The sequence below is a fragment of the Saimiri boliviensis genome, chromosome 15 (genome assembly GCF_048565385.1).
Source record: "Saimiri boliviensis isolate mSaiBol1 chromosome 15, mSaiBol1.pri, whole genome shotgun sequence".
Taxonomy (NCBI): Eukaryota; Metazoa; Chordata; class Mammalia; order Primates; family Cebidae; genus Saimiri; species Saimiri boliviensis.
In genome coordinates this window covers 18,239,381-18,259,625 of record NC_133463.1, presented here as the reverse complement: position 1 = coordinate 18,259,625, position 20,245 = coordinate 18,239,381, and the positions used below count along the sequence as shown (strand labels likewise).

General features: G+C 38.2%; 1 protein-coding gene across 5 annotated transcripts in view; it reads left to right on the top strand.

Annotated features, from left to right (window-relative positions):
- PDE7A (phosphodiesterase 7A) overlaps positions 1–20,245 on the top strand; it is a 122,425-nt gene that overhangs the window by 35,322 nt on the left and 66,858 nt on the right. Inside the window, exon 2 of one of the 5 annotated variants that reach the window (XM_074386703.1) lies at positions 1–20,245. This exon is cut by the window's left edge and continues 22,310 nt beyond it. The exons of the other annotated variants lie outside the window; for them this stretch is intronic. Within the exon in view, the coding sequence (XP_074242804.1) occupies positions 20,186–20,245 (60 nt within the window). The 5' untranslated portion in view covers positions 1–20,185. 5 annotated transcript variants of the gene reach the window in all.

The following is a 20,245-nucleotide window of genomic DNA, read 5'->3' as shown; positions in this document are numbered from 1 at the left end:
GTAGTATATCCAACTTATTCTTAACTGTTCACAGAATGAATTAAAACTTAAAGCTTTGGTGGGGCACAGTGGCTTATACTCAGCACTTTGGGAGGTTGAGACGGGACGATTGCTTGAGTCCAGGAGTTCTAGACCAGCCTGGGCAACATGGGGAGATTCCATCTCTACAAAAAAAATTTTTTTTTAATGAGCTGGGCATGGTGGTACACACCTGTGTCCTCAGCTACTAGAGAGACTGAGAGACAGGAGGATCCCTTGAGGAGGTCAAGCCTGCAGTGAGCCTTGATCACACTACTGTACTCCAACTTGGGTGACAGAGCAAGACCCCATCTCAAAACAAAACAAAATTTGGCTGGGCTCAGTGGCTTATGCCTGTAATCCCCGCACTGTGGGAGGCCAAGGCAGGCAGATCACTTGAGGTAAGGAATTTGAAACCAGCCTGGCCAACATGGTGAAACCCTGTGTCTACTAGCTGGGTGTGGTGGCACACACCTGTAATCCCGGCTACTCGGGAGACTGAGGCAGGAGACTAGCTTGAACCCAGGAGCTAGAGGTTGCTGTTATCCGAGACTGCTTCACTGCACCCCAGCCTGGGTGACAGAGGGAGACTCTTGTCTCCAATAAAAAAAAACAGCAACAAAATGAAACTTTCAGCTTTCTCAAATTAGTTACTTTGGAGTGTTTTTTAAATTGCATTTTAGGTTTTGGGGTACATGTGAAGAACATGCAAGATTGTTGCATAGGTACACACATGGCAGTGTGATTTGCTGCCTTCTTCCCCATCACCTATATCTGGCATTTCTCACCATGCTATCTCTCCCCAACTCCCCACTCCCCGCTGTCCCTCCCCTATTTCCCACCAACAGACCTCAGTGTGTGATGCTCCCCTCCCTGTGTCCATGTGTTCTCATTGTTCAGCACCCACCTATGAGTGAGAACATGCAGTGTTTCTTGTGTCAGTTTGCTGTTCTTGTGTCAGTTTGCTGAGAATGATGGTTTCCAGATTCATCCATGTCCCTACAGAGGACACAAACTCATTATTTTTGATGACTGCATAGTATTCCATGGTGTATATGTGTCACATTTTCCCTGTCCAGTCTATTATTGATGGGCATTTGGGTTGGTTCCAGGTCTTTGCTATTGTAAAACAGTGCTACAGTGAACATTCATGTGCATGTGTCCTTATAGTAGAACGATTTATAATCCTTTGGATATAAGGTAATACAGTAATTGGATTGCTGTGGCAAATGGAATTTCTATGTCTAGGTCCTTGAGGAATCGCCACACTGTCTTCCACAGTGATTGAACTAATTTACACTTCCTCCAACATTGTAAAAGTGTTCCTGTTTCTCCACATCCTCTCCAGCATCTGTTGCCTCCAGATTTTTTAATGATCACCATTCTAACTGGCATAAGATGGTATCTCAATGTAGTTTTGATTTGCATTTCTCTAATGACCAGTGATGATGAGCATTTTTTCATGTTTGATGGCCTCATGTATGTCTTCTTTTGCAAAGTGTCTGTTCATATCCTTCACCCACTTTTGAATGGGCTTGTTTGTTCTTTTCTTGTAAATCTGTTTTAGTTCTTTGTAGATTCTGGATACCAGCCCTTTGTCAGATGAGTAGATTGCAAAATTTTTTTCCCATTCTATTGGTTGCCGATTCACTCTAATGACTGTTTCTTTTGCTGTGCAGAAGCTCTGGAGTTTAACTATGTCCCATTTGTCTATTTTGGCTTTTGTTGCCAATGCTTTTGGTGTTTTGGTCATGAAGTCCTTGCCTATGCCTATATCCTGAATGGTTTTGCCTAGATTTTCTTCTAGGGTTTTTATGGTTTTAGGTCTTATGTTTAAGTCTTTAATCCATCTGGAGTTAGTTTTAGTGTAAGGTGTCAGGAAGGGGTCCAGTTTCTGCTTTCTGCACATGGCTAGCCAGTTTTCCCAACACCATTTATTAAACAGGGAATCCTTTCCCCATTGCTTGTTTTTGTCAAGTTTGTCAAAGATCAGATGGTTGTAGATGTGTGGTGTTGCCTCCGAGGCCTTTCTGTTCCATTGGTCTATATCTCTGTTTTGGTACCAGTAGTACCATGCTGTTTTGATTACTGTAGCCTTGTAGTATAGTTTGAAATTCCCACTTTGCCTGCCACTTTGTTCTTTTTGCTTAGAAGTGACTTGGCTATGCAGTCACTCTTTTGGTTCCATATGAAGTTTAAGGTGGTTTTTTCCAGTTCTGTGAAGAAGGTCATTGGTAGCTCCATGGGGATAGCGTTGAATCTGTAAATTACTTTGGGCAGTACAGGCATTTTCACAATATTGATTCTTCCTAACCATGAGCATGGAATGTTTTTCCATCTGTTTGTGTCCTCTCTTGTTTCGTTGAGCAGTGGTTACTTTGGGGTTTTTAAAGCTTCTCCTGTAAATCTTGAAATAAGCAATTCTGGTGTCCAACTATGACTGAATTTCATTTTTCTCTTTGTACCTATGTGTTAGAGATGTTAAAGTTGACATGACTTTCTTGGGAGTGAGGGAATTAATTCTAAAATCAGGAAATAAATTGGGTAAAAGTGTGGCAGTAGTAATGCCCAAGCCATGTTCAGGAAATCATGAATAATTATTTGGCTGTAATTAGGGTAGGTATAAGGTGAAAAATAAAATACTAGAATTAAGTTTGTGCTATGAGTTACTTTAAAAATGATATTCTGTCTTTGTAATACAAAATATGCTGTTGGATAGAGAAGGTAAAGTGCTGGTGTATATAATTTGATAAGGGTTAAATATTGTGTGTTCTTTGTTGTGTCCTCTTTTAAACCTTGGTCATATAAATTTTTGTTATTAGTTTGAATTATATCAGCATATTAAAAGAGGTATGTTGCTATACTGAATGATGCATATTTTTTCTAGAGTGTGCGTGTATGTGTGTAGGGGAGGTGCAGGGAGGGATGTATGCATATACACACACTTTGCCTCTGCTGATTTGTTCTTCCAGTCTTACCTTCTGTCCTGTATTCCCAACTGCTGGTGACAAATCCCAAGAGAATCTGGTAATTGACAGGACCTTCATGAATTCATGTATATTTCAAACAGTAAACTTAAAAAAAACCAAAAACCTCTTACATATATACAAGCATATTTTAAATATAAATACTGTTGTGATGAATTAAATCCATTTAAACATAAATTCACAATAATATTATGTTATTTTGTGCTTTTCTCAGTCAGTGGTTACCAGAAGAAGAAGGCCTATCATGTGAGTGTGTGTAAGCTATTTTTCCATTAAAAGGGATTTGTCATTCTTCAAAAAATTAACCACCACCTAATGCTGGCCATGTTTTGTCTCCTAAAAGTAAATTTGTGATTTAGACTCTGAAACACTTGGGGAAATTTCTGACTGGTTTAACATTTTTAAATGCATGCCAATTATTGATGCAGATGACTGAAAATTGACTATTACGTTGAGTACCATGAGTGCTGGCTAGCCAAAACTTGAAAAGGGGAGCACTGTGGTCAAACTTTTACTTGATAATGAATCTTCAGTTTGCTTCCTTTTAAAATACCATGTCTGTCTCTTGCTGTAACTTAGAGAAGCTGGCCATTTAAATGGGAGCAAAGGGAACAAGATTGAGTAATGTCTGCTCTTTAGAGAGGCAGAAATCATTTTAAAGAATTGAGTCAAGTCATTGATATACCTGAATATATCATCAAAGCACTGTGTATTAGGCTATTCTTGCTTTGCTACCAAGAAATAACCTGAGATGGGGTAATTTAGAAAGAAAAGAGGTTTAGACCAGGTGCAGTAGCTCATAGCTGTAATCCCAGAACTTTGGGAGGGTGAGGTCGGTGGATCACCTGGGGTCAGGAGTTCGAGACAAGCCTGGCCAACATGTCAAAACCTGGTCTCTACTAAAAATACAAAAAAAAAAAAAAAATTAGCCGGGCATGGTGATGGGTGCCTATAATCACAGCTACTTGGGAGGCTGAGGCAGGAGAATCACTTGAACCAGGAGGCGGAGGTTGCAGTGAGCAAAGATCACACCATTGCACTCTATCCTAGGGGACAAGAGCGAAACTCCGTCTTAAAAAAAAAAAAATGGAAAAGAGGTTTAATTGGCTCATGGTTCTGCAGGCTTTATAGGAAGCATGGTACTGGCATCTGTTTGGCTTCTGGTGAAGCCTCAGGGAGCTTTCAGTGATGGCGGAAGGCAAAGGGGGAACAGGCACATCCTGTGGTAAAAGCAGGAGCAAGTGTGAGAGAGAGAGTGTGGGTGGGGAAGGGAAAGTGCCACACACTTTTTTTAAAAAAAATTAAGTTCTGGGATACATGTGCAGAATGTGCAGGTTTGTTACGTAGGCATACATGTGCTATGATGGTTTGCTGCACTGCCACACACTTTTAAACGACCAGATGACTGAACTCGGAACACTCACTTGTCAAGGGGATGGTCTGTGCCAGGGGTCCCCAAACTACAGCCCTTGGGCCGCATGCGGCCCCCTGAGGCCATTTATCCGGCCCCCGCTGCTCTTCAGAAAGGGGCACCTCTTTGATTGGTGGTCAGTGAGAGCAAAGCGCGGCATGGCTCACGTACAGTACTACTCTGGTGACGCGGGATGCACGCGTCACAGCTCCGGAAGTGCGTCATATGACGCACATGCGGTCTGTGGCTGCTGGGCCCACATCACCAGAAGCAGTGTGAAATAACAGCAGAAGTAGGAAGAAAGGCAAAGCACTATAACCATTACTACAAAGTACAAGGGCCTCCATACTCCCCCAAATGTACAACAACATAATGGCCCCTATAACCTCCCTTTGCCCAAAAGTCTCCCCTGACATTACTACACACCGTGTTTCCCCTATTATAAGACCCTGTCTTATATTAATTTTACCCCCAAAAGATGGGGGCTGTCTTATTTTTAGGAGGTGTCTTATAATAGGGGAAACATGCAGCAGTGGGCTTCCCACAGAAGAGGCCACCGCCGCTGCAGATTTCCAGGACGCTGTATACACAGTGTCACAGGCTGATCACCGCCATCCCTGTATACAGCACTGGAGGCAGTGCTGGGCCTGTGACACTGGATACCGCGGTCTGGGATAGTGGAGGCAGCAGCGCTGGCTGTGAAGGGTGTCACACCTTGGATAGTCCTGCCTGCCAACGGTCTGAGGGACAGTGAACTGGCCCCCTGTGTAAAAAGTTTGGGGACCTCTGGTCTACGCCATTCATCAGGGATCCACCCCCATGATCCAAACACCTCCCACCAGGCTCCACCTCAGATATGGGGGATTACATCTCAACATGAGATCGGGTACGGACAAATACCCAAACTGTATCATGCTAGTTAAAGAGAGATGACTTTTAAGGTTTGCAAATTTTAGTTGATGACTTTATTTGCACTTGGGAGAAAACTGGATAAAAACACCTTGATTATCTTCCTGGATTATCTTTATGAATATCATCACTATCTATTTTAATCCTGTAACAACTGTGTCCAGGTACTTTTTCATTATCCTGGTGGAGAAAACTGAGGTTTAGAATATAACTTGTATCAAGACTCTATAGTTAGGAAGAGTGAACACTGGATTTGAATCAGTGATTGGATGACCAAAGGCAGTGCTCCCCTGGTCCAATTTTAAGAGCATATTTGTTTGCGTGAATTTCAGACTAGAGAGAATTCCTAACTTTAATGAATTGCATAAAAATATTTTTTCTTTTGCGTTGTTTTTATTGTGGTAAAATATGCCTAACATAAAACTTTCCATTTTAACGATTTAGAAGTGCACAATTTGGGTAGCATTAAGTACATTCACAATGTTGTTCAGTGATCACCATTATAAATTTCCTCAACTTTTTTATTATCCCAAACAGAAATTCTGTACCCCTTAAACAATAACTTGATATCCCCTGCTCTCCCCAGCCTCTGGTAACCTCCGTTCTAGTTTCTATGTCTGTGAACAAAGTATTTTTTTAATGAGAAAGTTTTGTTGATGTCAGATGATAGGGCTTAACTTTTAAATTTCTTTGTAAAGTGTTGATTATAAATGAATTTCTTTTGAACAAGAAGTACCATGTGCTTCAATGCAAATTAAGTTATTTTTGCTTTCTTAATTCTTTGTCTCTTCTATTTTAAACAAAGCGTTATAATTACATATGCTAAATACAGAAGGCTTCGTGTTCTCTTACTTTATTAAATGTAAACAAATGGTGTTAAGAGAAAATAGCTTTTTCTGAATCTTACTAAACTGCTTTTTTATACATTGTTCTAGTTAGAGTTCCTTAAGTTGCATTGCAGTTAGTCTTAATTGCCTTTGCAATTAAGTTCATCAAAATGGGTAACAAATCCAAGAGATGACTATCTTTTTGCCAACCTGCATAAATTTGTATCATGTTCTCTTAACTGATGGTTATCAAACTGCACATGATTTAACTCAAGCTATATATTATTTCTTTTTATTTATTTATTTTTGACTCAAGCTGTTTTTTAAAAATGAGTGTTGAATGTAATAATTAATGCTCATTGTACTCCAATAGGAAGAGTTACTGGAAGGTGCTCCATACTTTGGCTAGATTCTGGGCTTCATTGTTTTTTGTTCCATTGACCCATGAGGTTATGAAAATCCTAAAACTCAGGTTCACCCACTTGAATTTGACATTGAGGTGAAAGCCAGCTTCAGTACTTTGATTACTTGTTGCATTCCTGGTTTTACTGTTTTTGCCAGATTACTTATTTTATTAACTGCTCATAGATTCATTTCAGATATTTTCAATATTTTCCAGCATTTTTAGTTGTTTTCAGTGGTAGAGTTGGGTCTCTAAACTAGCCCATTGTTGGAAATGGAAGCATTCTTAGAGACTTTGCAAAACAGATTCATTCACTCCACCCAGTAAATAATAATAATCAGAACACAGATTTTGTTTTGGTTAGTGTCTTTTTTATTTTTATTTTTTTGTAGAGTTTAGAGGGTCTCACTATGTTTCTCAGGCTGGAGTGGAGTCACTAGTCAAATGTGCGACCAGACCACTACAGCCTGAATTTCTGGGCTCAAGTGGTCCTCCTGCCTCAGCCTCCAGAGTAGCTGGGACAAAAGGGGTGCAGGACTGTACCTGATTCTGCCACCATGTATTTTTGACTGCTAAGTCAGTGTCTGTTCCATGTCTGTTTTAGACTTGAATGAAAGAATTTTTGATGTTAGCTACAATAGCTGGCTTTCATCTTCTGAAGGTACTAAAGGAGCAGGTTGTGGGATGGAGAGGGTTTTAACCTAATGTTCTTTTTCTAGCCTAGCACTGGAATAAACGTTAAGTCCTAAAAGGAGATTCTGTTTGATGTTTGTAGAGCAAGGGCCTTCTTGTCACTTTCTTTTTATATAGTATTCAGAGTGACTTCTTTCTGTTTTTAACCTTACTGAGGTGTGAGAGGGAGAGGAATGTTACTGGTATGTATGTGTGTGAGAGAGAATGTTATAGAACCAAACTGGGGCCCACTCACCTGGCACAGTAAAACCAAATACCCACAGGGAGGAACACAGCAGTAGGTGTTTACTGCAGAGTGCTAAGTAGGGAGGACCGGCAGCTAAATGCTTAAATCATCGCCTCCTGGGTAGCTTGCAGGCAAGGATTTTTAAATGCAGGGTAAGTTTCAGGAAAGCAGAAGCTACAGGCACAAATCATACATCAATACAGGGTGGTAACATGTTGGCTTAAGTTTAAAAGGTTGAGGTATCTTGAAGCAGGGGCTTACATGTAGGTAGATTCAGAGATCTTCTGATTTGCCGTTAGTTAAGGAAGAGAAGCTTTGTTTAAAAATTTAAGGTCAGTAGAAAAAATGTTAACTGACTAGGGGGTGTGACTTTCTCCAAGTGCTACAGAAAGAAACTTACAATAAAAAGTGAGTTATAAAGTTCAGTTTTCACTTTCCCCTTACCTGGACTCTAGGTGTCAGCGGATCTGTTAGGTGGAGGTCCTCAGTGGGTCTGAGCCTCTGAAAGACAGTTCAGGGACGTATCTTCAGATGTTATTTTTAGTTTCTGTAGGGAAAGCAAACATCTCTGGAGCTTTAACTTCCTTGGCTATTGTTTTAGACTACTATTACCTTCTTGTTTAACAAGTTAAGTAGTTAACCTCTGGGGCTAGCTAGATGCCTGAAATTTCCCTTGAAGGAACTTAAGGATTTTCCTTTGCAAGTCCCTAAAAAAGGGAGTCTAAGGACTCACTGTTCTGTTTCAAAACACAGCTGTCTTCAGGAGGCTGCTCTTTGGTTTAATTAGTTACCATTTGTAAGTTTTTAGCCTTTGGCGCTCCCAGTCCTTTTCTGCCTGTGAGGTTTTGGTTTTAGCCATTTTCTCTTCTCTTCTTGGGTAATCCTACTACCAGTCTTGTTTGGTAGAGGATTACTCCCAAGTCCCTCTCTCCAGCCCAGCTCTCTTTCCAAGCCTTGAGACCCATGCTCCGCCACGAGTGAACATTTCCACTTAGTTGTCCTTCATGTCCAGGCACTTAACCTCTCCTGAAACCTTAAAGCCAATCAACCTGTTAAATCTTAATCACATTTCTCTGTTCTCCTGTCTACTACCCTGGTCTAGACCATCTTCTTTTCTGGATTAAGGCAGTAACTTTCTTACAGATCTCCCTAAGGACTGAAGTCTTCCACTGTGTTAATTTATTCCACTCTGGGACCTAGAGTATTTTTTCTAAAATGCAATTTGTGTATTAATCTCCTAGATGAAACCTCTCGGTGACTTTCCTTTGTCTTTGCATGCAATTCAGACTCCTTGTTACGGTTGACAGTTTTGATTACTTCTCTGGTCTTAACTCTCTCGTCCCTCCCAATTTAACTGTGAATTCTATTAATAATTATGTTAAATTTCCTGTGGGAGTGGAGAGTGGGATGGATTTTGCTCCTTTTTATGAAATTCAATTTTTAAAGGGATAATATACATACAGTTTGATTAACAAGCAAGTACACTCATGCAACTAGTACTACAGTCAAGATACTGTACTCTTTAGTCACTCCAAAAAGTTCTTTTGGGGCCCTTTGCCACAGGTTCCCCCCAGCTTCTGCCCCAGGTAACCACTGATCTGACTTTTAGCACTATTCATTAGTTTTGCCTGTTTAGAACTTCAGATAAATGGAATCATAGAATATACTTTTTTCCCCCTGGCTTTTTTCACTTAGCTCAGTGTTTTTGATCTGTATTTATATCATTGCATGTATCAGTAGTTTGCCCCATCTTATTGCTGAGTTGTATTCTCTTGTGTGGATATGCCACAATTTACTTATCCATTATCAGTTGATGAATGCTTATGTTGTTACCAGCTTTGACTTTTAGGAATAAAACTGGTATGAACATTTGTGTTCAAGTTATTTTTCAGATACACATTTGAATTAGCATGAGCGTTCTATTGCTCCATATCCTTGTCAACACTCGATATTATTAGTTTTCAATTTTAGCCATTCTTGTAGATGTATAATAGTATCTTTTACAGTAGTTTGCATTTATCTGATGAGTAAATACATTAAGCATCTTTTCATATGCATATAGGCTATTTGTATATCTTCTATTATGACTTATCTGTTTAAATCTTTAGTTTGTATTTTTAAATTGGGGTATTTGTCTTATTAAGTTATTTGTCTTATTAAGTTTTAAATATGGCCTGGTACAGTGACTCACACCTGTGATCACACCACTTTGGAAGGCCAAGGCGGGTGGATCACCTGAGATCTGGGGTTCGAGAACAGCCTGGCCAACATAGTGAAACCCCATCTCTACTAAAAATACAAAAATTAGTCGGGCATGGTGGTGCATGCCTGTAGTCCCAGCTACTTGGGAGGCTGAGGCAGGAGAATTGCTTGAACCTGGGAAGTAGAGGTTGCAATGAGCCAAAATTGTACCACTAAACTCTGGCCTGGGCAACAGAGTGAGACTCCTTCTAAAAAACAAACAAACAAACAAAAAATACACACATACACACACACACACACACACCTGTATGTGTATATTATGTATTTCTGGATACAAATTCTTTTCTGCCTTTTTTTGATAACAAGTTCTTTATCAGACTTATGTATTACAGATAATTTCTTTGAGTCTGTGCCTTTTTATACCTTAACACTGTGTTTTGAAGAACGGAGATTTTTAGTTTTAGTGAAATCCAATTAACACATTTTTCCTCTTTTGTGATTAGTGTTCTTGTGTCTAGAAATCTTTACTTAACCCTAGATTATGGATATATTCTCATACATTTTCTTAGAAATTTTACTATTTTAGTCCTTATGTTTAAATATAAAATTCATTTTTAATTTTTTGTATGGCATGAGATTGAGTGTTGAGATTCATTTAAAAAATATTTATATAGTTTTCCAGTGTCATTTATTGAAAAGACTATACTTTCCCCTAAATTACTTTGGTGCTTTTATTGAGCATCAAATTTCTAAAAAAAAAAAAAAAAAGTCTGCTGGGATTTGAGACTGCATTAAATTTATGGAACAATTTAGGGAAAATTGACAATATTGAGTCTTCCAAAATTGACAGTTATCAGTCTACCAATCCGTAAACACATGTATTAGTTTCCCAGGGCTGTTAAAGCATCCAAGCCTTGGTGGCTTAAAACAACAGAAATTATCTGTCTGACACTTCTGGAGACTGGAAGTCTGAAATCAAGGTGTCAGCAAGGCCTTGCTCCCAGGAGGCAGTTGCCTCTTCTAGCTCCTTTTTAGTGGTTGCTAACAATCCTTAGTGTTATTTGGCTTACAAATAAATCACTCCAATCTTTGCCTCTATCTTCACATGGCCTTCTCTCCTGTGTGTTTCTGTGTCTGTGTCAGTTTCCCTGTTCTTAGAACGACACCAGTCATTAGATTTAGAGCCCACGCTAACCCAGTATGCCCTCATCTTAACTTAATTACATTTGCAAAAACCCTGTTTCCAAGTGAGGTCACATTTATAGGCCCCCTAGGGTTAGGGCTTTGACCTATCTTTTGGGAAGACACAATTCAACTCCATACTATGTTTTATAGTTTTCATTGTATGGATCATTCACATATTCTGTTAAATTTATCCTTAAGTATTTTATGTTTGTGGTTATGATTGCAAGTGTTATTTTTAAATTTTCATTTTCCAATCATATTTTACTAATATATAGAAATACAGTTTATTTTTTATATCAACCTTGTGTCTGTTGACCGTATTAAGTTGTATTAGTTCTAGTAGCTCTTTTGTAGTGTCTTCAGGATTTTCTATGTAGACAGTCATGTCTGCACAAAAGACAGTTTTTTTCTTCTTTCCCAATATATATGCCTGATGGTTTTTCTTTTTTGGTCTTGATGTATTTAATGGCTCTGACTTTCAGTACCAAGTTGAAGTGGTAGAGCAAACATCCTTGCTTTGCTTGTGATCTTAGGGCAAAAGCATTGTTAAGTACAATGATGGCTATGGCTTTTTTTTGGGGGGGGGGGGGTGCGGAAAGAGTCTCACTTCATCACCAGGCTGGAGTGCAGTGGTGCCATCTTGGCTCACTGCAACCTCTGATTCCCTGGTTCAAGTGATTCTCCTACCTCAACCTCCCAAGTAGCTGGGATTACAGGCACATGCCACTATATCCAGCTAATTTTTGTATTTTTAGTAGAGATGGGGTTTCACTATGTTGGTCAGGATGGTCTCTGTCTCCTGACCTTGTGATCTATCTACCTCAGCCTCCCAAAGTGCTGGGATTACAGGCATGAGCCACTGCACCTGGCCAGATTTTTTTTAATAGATATCCTTTATAGGTGAAGAATTTTTCTTTTATTCTTAGTTTATTAAGATTGTTTATCATAAATGACTATTGAATTTTGTCAAATGCATTTTTCTTATCAATTCAACTAATTGTATTTTTCTTTCTTAATTCTATTAATGTTGAATTACATTTATTTTTTATTTGAATGCTAAATCAATTTTAGATTCCTAGGATAATCTCCACTTCCCATAACGTATTTCCTTTTTATATGTTAATGAATTTGATTTACTAATATTTTCTTAATGATTGTTTTATCTGTGTTTATAGGGGATATTGGTCTGTGGTTTTATTTTCTTGTAATGTCATTGTCAGCATTTGGTATCCATTGATTTTCAGCATTTGATTGCTATGTATCTAGATATAGTTTTCTTTGTGGTTTTTTATGTTTGGAGTTCACTTAAACTGCTTTGACTTATGGATTGATAGTTGTTATCAAATGAGAAAAATACTTGGTCTTTTTGCTTCAAGTATGTTTGCTACCTTTTATGTTCCTTTTGGGAGTCTAGTTACTCCACATGAGACAACTTGATGTTGTCCAGCAGGCTCACAGGGTTCAGATTCTTTTTTATTGTTGTTGTTTTTGTTTTGTTTTGTTTTTTCTCTTTGCATGCATCAGGTTAGGTAATTTCTATTAATCTTTCTTATATTGTGTTTTGTTTGCTTTTAAGCCCAAATGTGAATTTCTTAGTAGAGATACTGTATTTTTCAGCTATAGATGATCCGTTTTTTCAAGTTTCATTTTTTCATTGTGTATATGTTTTCTTTTGAATCTTTGGACTTATTTACAGTAACATTTAAGAAGTATTTGTTTACCAATTCTATTATCTTAATCATTTAGGGGTTTGTTTTTATTGAACCTTCCCCTCCACCCCAATTTTGAGGTCACATTTTCTTATTTTTTCTCCTAATTTGTAATTTTTGATTTGTCATACTTTAAAGAATATTATGTTTTGATTTGGTAGGCAATTTAGTGACTTGCAGATCCACCTGATCCCTTTAGACTTACTGTAGTTTTGTTAGTGTTTCCAGTACAACTTTCTATACTGATGGACTGGTTTTACCCTCCTCCTAAGGTATAGCATTTCTGGAATCTCTATGGAATGTCCCAGGTATTCTGTAAGGTCTCTTCTCTGTGGTTGAGATTCTGAACTCTCCTAGTTGTTGTTCACCTGCTAGTTATTATTTTTCTGGCCTCATGGAGTCTCATCCTATACACACCCAGCTTAGTATTCAGCTGAAGATTCAAGGGAACCCACCCTCACACTACTACAGCTCATTGTCCTCACTGCTTCCTCTTCTCTGGCATTCAGCCCTACAAATTCTAGGTACCTCAGCCTCCCTGAGCTGCAGTCTCTGTCTCCTTAGCTTTGTGAGACAGCTGTGCTCTGCAAGATTGCTCTGTTTCACTTTCAGGTTTGGCGACTGCCTATAGGAAGGAGCCTGGGCAATGTTAGGGCTTGCCTTGGTTTTTATCCTTCTCTCAGGATTCAAAGTCCTGCAGTACTTGCTAACATCTGAAAACCATTTTTCACTTATTTCATTTTGACAGCTTAACTTTTTAGTTGTTTATATAATAGGAGAGCTAGTCCAGTACCAGTTACCTTATAATTTATTGAATCTTGTTTATGTTTTTAGTTGGCCAAGATTTAGCTCACCTCTGATAATTTGTACATACTGCTTTTTCTGCCTGAGGCTCTTTTCTCCACTGCGTGTACCTGACAAGCTCTTATTCGTCATTTTTAAGGATGAGATTACATTGTCACATTTTTCCTCATAGTCTTCCTTGATGTTACCAAATCCTGGGTTAATCATCATACTTGATACTCATAGCACTCTGCATTTACATGTAATTGTAATTACTTGCTATTCTGATTGTGTGTAGCCCTCATAAAAACCTAAACTGTGTGAGGGCAAGACCTGTGTCTCATTCACGTTATTTCCCTTGTGCTTAACACAGTGAAGATTTCAATCTCTGTGTGTGTGTCTCTCCCTTTTGCAATGTTTTATGTGGAGATGAAATTGTACTATTCATTTCAAAGTGCCCCGAGTATACTAAAGAAAATTTTTGGACTTTCGCTCTGGTTTGGAGAGGGAGGCAATTATAGACAGTTGCCATCCTTATTCAGAACTCTTACTTGTTTTTGTTTTGTTTTGTTTTGTTTTTTGAGATGGAGTCTCACTCTGTCTCCAGGCTGGACTGCAGTGATATAATTTCAGCTCACCGTAACTTCTGCTTCCCAGGTTCAAGTGATTCTTTGGCCTCAGCCGCCAAAGTAGCTGGGACTACAAGTGCGCACCACCAGACCCAGCTAAACTTTGTATTTTTAGTAGAGATGGGGTTTCACCTTGTTAGCCAGGCTGGTCTCGAACTCTCGACCTCTTGATCTGTCCACCTTGGCCTCCCAAAGTGCTGAGATTGTGGGCGTGAGCCACTGTGCCCAGCCCCAGAAGTCTTCTTTTTAAATTTGTCCTATTTCTGCCAAGATTGGTATTTTTTCCTTCAATGTCTATGTTATAACTATTTATATATTTATATTTGCCTACAAGTATTGGTCTGTTTATAATGTTACTTATAGATGAAGTTTTTTCTCTTCACCTATAAATCACTCTCATAAAAAGAAGTATCTTTCAAGTAACTAAGTAACCACTAAGTAATCACTTAGTTGCCATAGTACTTTTGAGGAAGTTAATGTGGCTTAATCTCATGTGGGATGTGGTGGTGGGTGCACTGTCCCATTGAGGAGCTTTTGATAACAGTAGCTTTCTTAGAAATACTCATTTCATTATTAAATTGAAAAAAATACATTTATGTTGTACTAATCTTATTTATCTTTTGTGTATGGAAAAAGAATGTTCTCATTTTTCACTTCATAAGAGTTGTGAGAGTATTTTAAGATTACTAGTACAGGCTGGGCACTGTGGCTCACGCCTGTAATCCCAGCACTTTGGGAGGCTGAGACTGGCTGATCACAAGGTCAGGAGTTCGAGACCAGCCTGACCAACATGGTGAAACCCTGTCTCTACTAAAAATAAAAAAATAAAAATAAAAATAAATTAGTTTGGTGTGGTGGCATGTGCCTGTAATCCCAGCAACTCAGGAGCCTGAGGCAGGAGAATCACTTGAACTTAGGAGGCAGAGGTTGCAGCAAGCCAAGATGACACAATTGCACTCCAGCCTGGGCCACAGAGTGAGACTCTGTTAAAAAAAAAAAAAAAAAAAAAAAAGAATTTAAAAGATTACTAGTACAAAAATTTGTCATGATTTGGTCCAAGTTTGCCTTAAATTTAAACTTTAAAATTAAAAGTGTTGGCCTACAAGCACTTATAAGCTCTCAGTTATAGTACTGTGGAGCCTTAGAATTGGCAGAGACCTTGAAAGTCATTTGTTCTAGCCTACCCCTCAAGCTCCTGGACAGAGGCCTGTTTGAGGCAGATCGTTACATGATTCTAATTGTAGATAGTTGTAAGAAACTGTTGAAAGTTCTTAGAAAGTAACAGTCAAATTCTGTTTTTAACAAACTTGCGCCCACTGGTCCTACTTCTGCCTTATGTAATTTCTCAGAATAAAGCTAAACTCCTTAGGTTATTTTATGTTACAGCAGTTTAACACCTATTCTGTCCTTCTTTTTGTTTCTTTGCCTAAAGCTTCAGTTGTAAAAGTATTCCTTATTTTGTATCCCTGTCAACATTAAAATACGTCATGTAAGCATGTAGTGTCCACAGTGGTATTCAGAATTGAATTTATTATTCTTATCAGGCCTGTATGGAGGATAGTGGAGCATCCTTGATTTGGAAACATACCTGCCCCCATTGTCTCCTAAGACTGTCTTCACTTATTAGCTCTCATTAATTTATAATTTAAACATCTTAGCTTTTTTTTTAATTAAAAAAACTTTTAAAACATTTTCATTGTTTTATAGATATGCAATTTACTTTGTATCAAAATGCAGACAATTCTTTTTTAAAATTTTTGTAATTCACCATATCATTACACCTTTAATTTAAAAAATTTTTGTAATTCAGCCTGTTGATATACACTTTGTGTTTTATATGCAGATTTGATACATGTTTTTCTGATCTACATGCCAGTAAATAAACTGTGGAACAAGACAAGATCCAGTGCAGAGTCCTGTTAGTTACCTTAGAATTGTAACACTAGTTTGAAGAATTGGGTGGGAAGGTATTTCCACCCAAATGCTTTATCTCTGGGTATGTTTGTTCAGCTAGGAGTGTTCCTTATTGTAGCATGGAGCTCTGTTTGGTACTTAAGAATGCCACCAGAGACTTTTCTAAGTGCTTTTAGTATCATAAGATGATGTTTTCTGAACCCAAAGGCTTGAATTATTGGTAAAGTGTCAAAGTGGTTTTTTTTTTTTTTTCTCTCTATTCTAGGAGGAATCATTTCCATGCCATTTTCATCAAATATTGGGATACTGCATGACAAAAAATTCAGAGCTCTAAGTCAGTATTACAGAAAGGTCTTAATTGAATGGCAAAACTCCCATAGTATCATAGTTTTTAAATACTTTTTTAGTCATGGAAGCTTTTTTCTTAGTTTGATGTCACTTAAAATGCATATCATTTGAAGAATAATAAGCCTTGGTTTTTAGTAAAAGAAATAAACCAAAACCTTACTCTGATTTATTACTTGTTATTAAAGTGGACTGGGATTCAAAATGATGAGAGTACAGTTGGAGGGTTTTTACTATAGTGTTCACATTTTTTCTGTCATAAATTTGGTTTATAGTTCTCTACAGACACTACATTTGTATAAAGAACTCTCTGATAGACTATTTCTGTCGATGGGATTCCAAAATTATAGACACTGATGTCAATGCAGATGAGGTTAGCCTAATTTGGGCAAGAGAGGGACATGCCGACTCTCTATATGGGTAGCTGAAGGCTATTGCCAAGATTGACAGGTGTCCTGTGAGTGGCAGAGAGCGCCGGGGACAAAATTTTCTCTTGGTTTACTTCTCTAAGAAACAATGAACAAAGTCATATTCTTTTTTCTATTGATCACACTCAAAATAGCGAGGTCTGCTTTTAACTCAATTTCTGATATTAACCTTATAAACTCCAGAAAAGTAAAAAGGTTTATACTTTCTTCTTATAGTATGAAATTTTGTTTTTGAAAGTTTAGGTTTATCCTATGCATTAATTCTTCTAGAATAGTAACCTGATTTATTGTAACTTTGCCATGTTTTACAAAGGATTTGAGGCAACTACAAAAACAGTTAATGTAAAAGAATACATTTGTTATTAGTGTAAAGAGGTAACTTTATAAAATAATAAACTACATGATTCCACTTAGGAAAAATAAACTTTTAGGAGAATTATCTGAATTATAAGCATATTTATTGTAAAAGATTTCATACTAATTTGAAACAGCATTTGTTTTTATATTATTGAAATTTTATTATTCTTATTAAAATTTAATTATAAATCACCACGATAAGTAGTACTAAATAGATCTCAGAATAAGAAAAAGCTTTACAGCCATTAGGTTGAGACATTGAGAAAGCTGAGATTACTACTTTAAGAAAAACTGTAACCTGAGATTTTTGTAAGATTTGAATGATATAAATGTGTCATTAGCAATGAAGGCTTTATGACTTTAAGCATAAACTCAATAGCTGTTTCTGTTCTAATAGGAAATGTTCTGATCTTGGAGTATTGTGTCTTGGTTATTTCTGTATTACTATGTCAGACATTAGTAGAAATTAGGACGTGGATGCTAGGGGAACCATTTTAGGGAGCCAACCTATTAACTAGCATGAGAAATGAAAGCCAAGAACCCAGTCCTGCTGAAGATCAAAGAAGGTTTCTTAGTGCACTTGTAAACACAGTGCAAGTTCTTGTCATGGACCTTTGTGATTGCAGTTAGGTCTAGAGTTAAGGTGAAGCTAGAGTGGTCAGGGCATTTTCATTTCTAGGTTTCAAATACAGTAGAATTTAATTCTGATTTAGCTAAAATGTGTTGAGAGTCCACTACAAGCTACCTATTCATTTATAGATACCATTTACCTCCCATGAAGGGGAGGAAAATAAGGCACAGAGAAATGGTGATTTGCTCATGGCACTAAAGCTGGGAAATAAATCTAGGCTCTCAACTTCAAGCACAGAAGAGTTTTGAGATGGTAGAAATGATCTAGGTAGAAATTCATTTCAGTGAGATGACTTTTCGAACTGCCTTTCTTACTGCGTCTTTTTAAATCTTCATCTCAGTTATGATTCTTTAAGTATTGTACCAAAAATAACCATCTTGTATTTGCTTTTCAAAACTTGACTCTTTTTCAGCAGTTGATAGGAAGAGAATGTGAAGGAGTAAAGGGTAGCATTCCTGGGCCAAGCATCGAGGCAGTAAGCTGATTTGGAGTGTATAGCCCAGGCCAGAGGGGCAGAGAATGACCTCCAAGCCTAAGGCCCAGGCTGCAGCCTCTTACAGATGACCGCTAGCATTTCCCTTGAGCATTGGCCTAAGATACATTCTGCTGCTCTGTCCCATGCCTAGACGTCCTTCAAGTTTGATTACTAGAACCTTACTGTAAGAGAGAGTAATCAGAGACCTTGACAGTCTCATATTAAAGCTAGTCTCATGGCAAAAATAAAAATGTTATCTGGATTTGTGCAAAGATTAGTATTACAGCTTGTTAGTTCTGTAGCAAGAAGTGAAAAGTTTGTGGCCATGTCTTAAGAATGGTTTCAAGTTAGGAAAATTTGGATTTACACCTATAGATTTAATTTACACTTCATTTTCACAAGCCTGGAATTGACTTATCTTTTAAATAAACTCTTTGCACTGAGAATTAGGAATGAAAATGACATTATTTTTGAACTATTTGGGTTCTTTTCAAATATTTTAGGATCATCATTTATGTACACTGATAATCGGGTGATGTCTTGTCATGGACTCCAGTCACTCCTGAGCGTTTCTTTAGTGAGCCCAAGCTATCTTCACCTCTCTGTGGGAACTCTGCAATGGTGGCCTGACTAGCTCATCTATCCCCTACCCGACCTCTCTATACTTGACCAAAGTGGTCTTTTTAAAAAGCAAAATCCGCTAAAGTAGTTTAGCAGATTGGAATTCAGACAAGACATCCCCAGGTGGCCCATGTAGGGCCTGGCCTCTACTCCCAGGGCTGCAGCAGCATCTGGCTCCTCCTCCCTGCCGTTGAGCCGCCCTGGTCTTTCTGTCTCTCAGACTTGCTGGGCTTGGTTTTGTCTCACTCTTTGGCCCTCATGCCTGTTCTTCTGTCTGCACGATCTATCTTCTGTCTTCAGTTCTTGCACCATCACATTTCATTTCAGCGTCATTTTAGGGATTCTGGAAGAAGTCCTTCACCTCTTAACTAGGTCAGATTCAGGTTTTGTTGGCATTTCCTATCTCTGCTTCATAGCACTTGTTACAGTTGCACTTTTGTGTTTATTTACGTAATTTGATTAATGCAGACTCTTAACTAAATTGCAAGCACCACAAGGGCAGGAACCCTGTCTGCTTTTATTTGATGCTTACATCCCTGCCATCTGATACAGAGCCTGGTACATATTAGCAGCTGAATAAATATTTGTTGAATACTTGAATGAACGTTTCACAAAAGGCATTTTCTCAGCAGTATTATCTGCAGCCTCTAGGTCATGAAGATGGATGAATAGAGGCACACTTTGTTATTAGAAAGCTCATTCACAGCCATGAGAACAAGATTTGTACCAAAAGTGTAAGTTAGATTGCAGTTAGTGCTTGAAAATAGTATGTCCTTAATTATTTGAAAATGCACTATTAGACTAGCTTTTTTTCAATAAGTCAAAGATGAGCAAATCATAATGGTAAGTAGCTTAGATAGACAGCCTCTAACATTCATAAAGCAATTCTATCTCTAAAAGAAATAAGTTAAACAAATTTCAAATAAAAATTGAAAAGATTGAATAAAATACATTAATATTTTAAAATATCACAGAACACTATGCTTGTGAAACAGGTCTATGTGAAAAGAATGAGGACATTTTTAGTCCTGCCAAACATTTTTTGAAAGTTGTTTTAAGGCACTCTGTTAGTGCTAAGTTTATAGAAGTGTTTGAGGCTAGCCTGAGGCCTCTTTTGTCTACATTTTGTTAGACTGTTAGGTCAGCGCTCACTAAAGTCTTTTCCCTCCCCTCTTCCAACATTACTTAGGCAGTTCTATCCTAACCCTGGGGTTGTGGCATGAAACATGCACTGGGTAAGAAGGCTGGCTGGGTAGTGCATTCCCAAAGGAGTCAGGTGATCACTGTTGGAAGGCAGCTGCTTGAGGTCCAAGGCAGTCAGTGTCCCCTCTCTTTTGCCTCAGGACAGCTGGTTATTTATTAGACTCCTAAGAAGTTTCCCTTGCTCCCTAGTAGAAGAGAGAGATTATGCAGCGGGGTTTTGATTGATCCAATGGGAATTACATTGATCTGGTGTCTGGCCTTGGTTCTTATCAAGTGGATCACCTCTAAG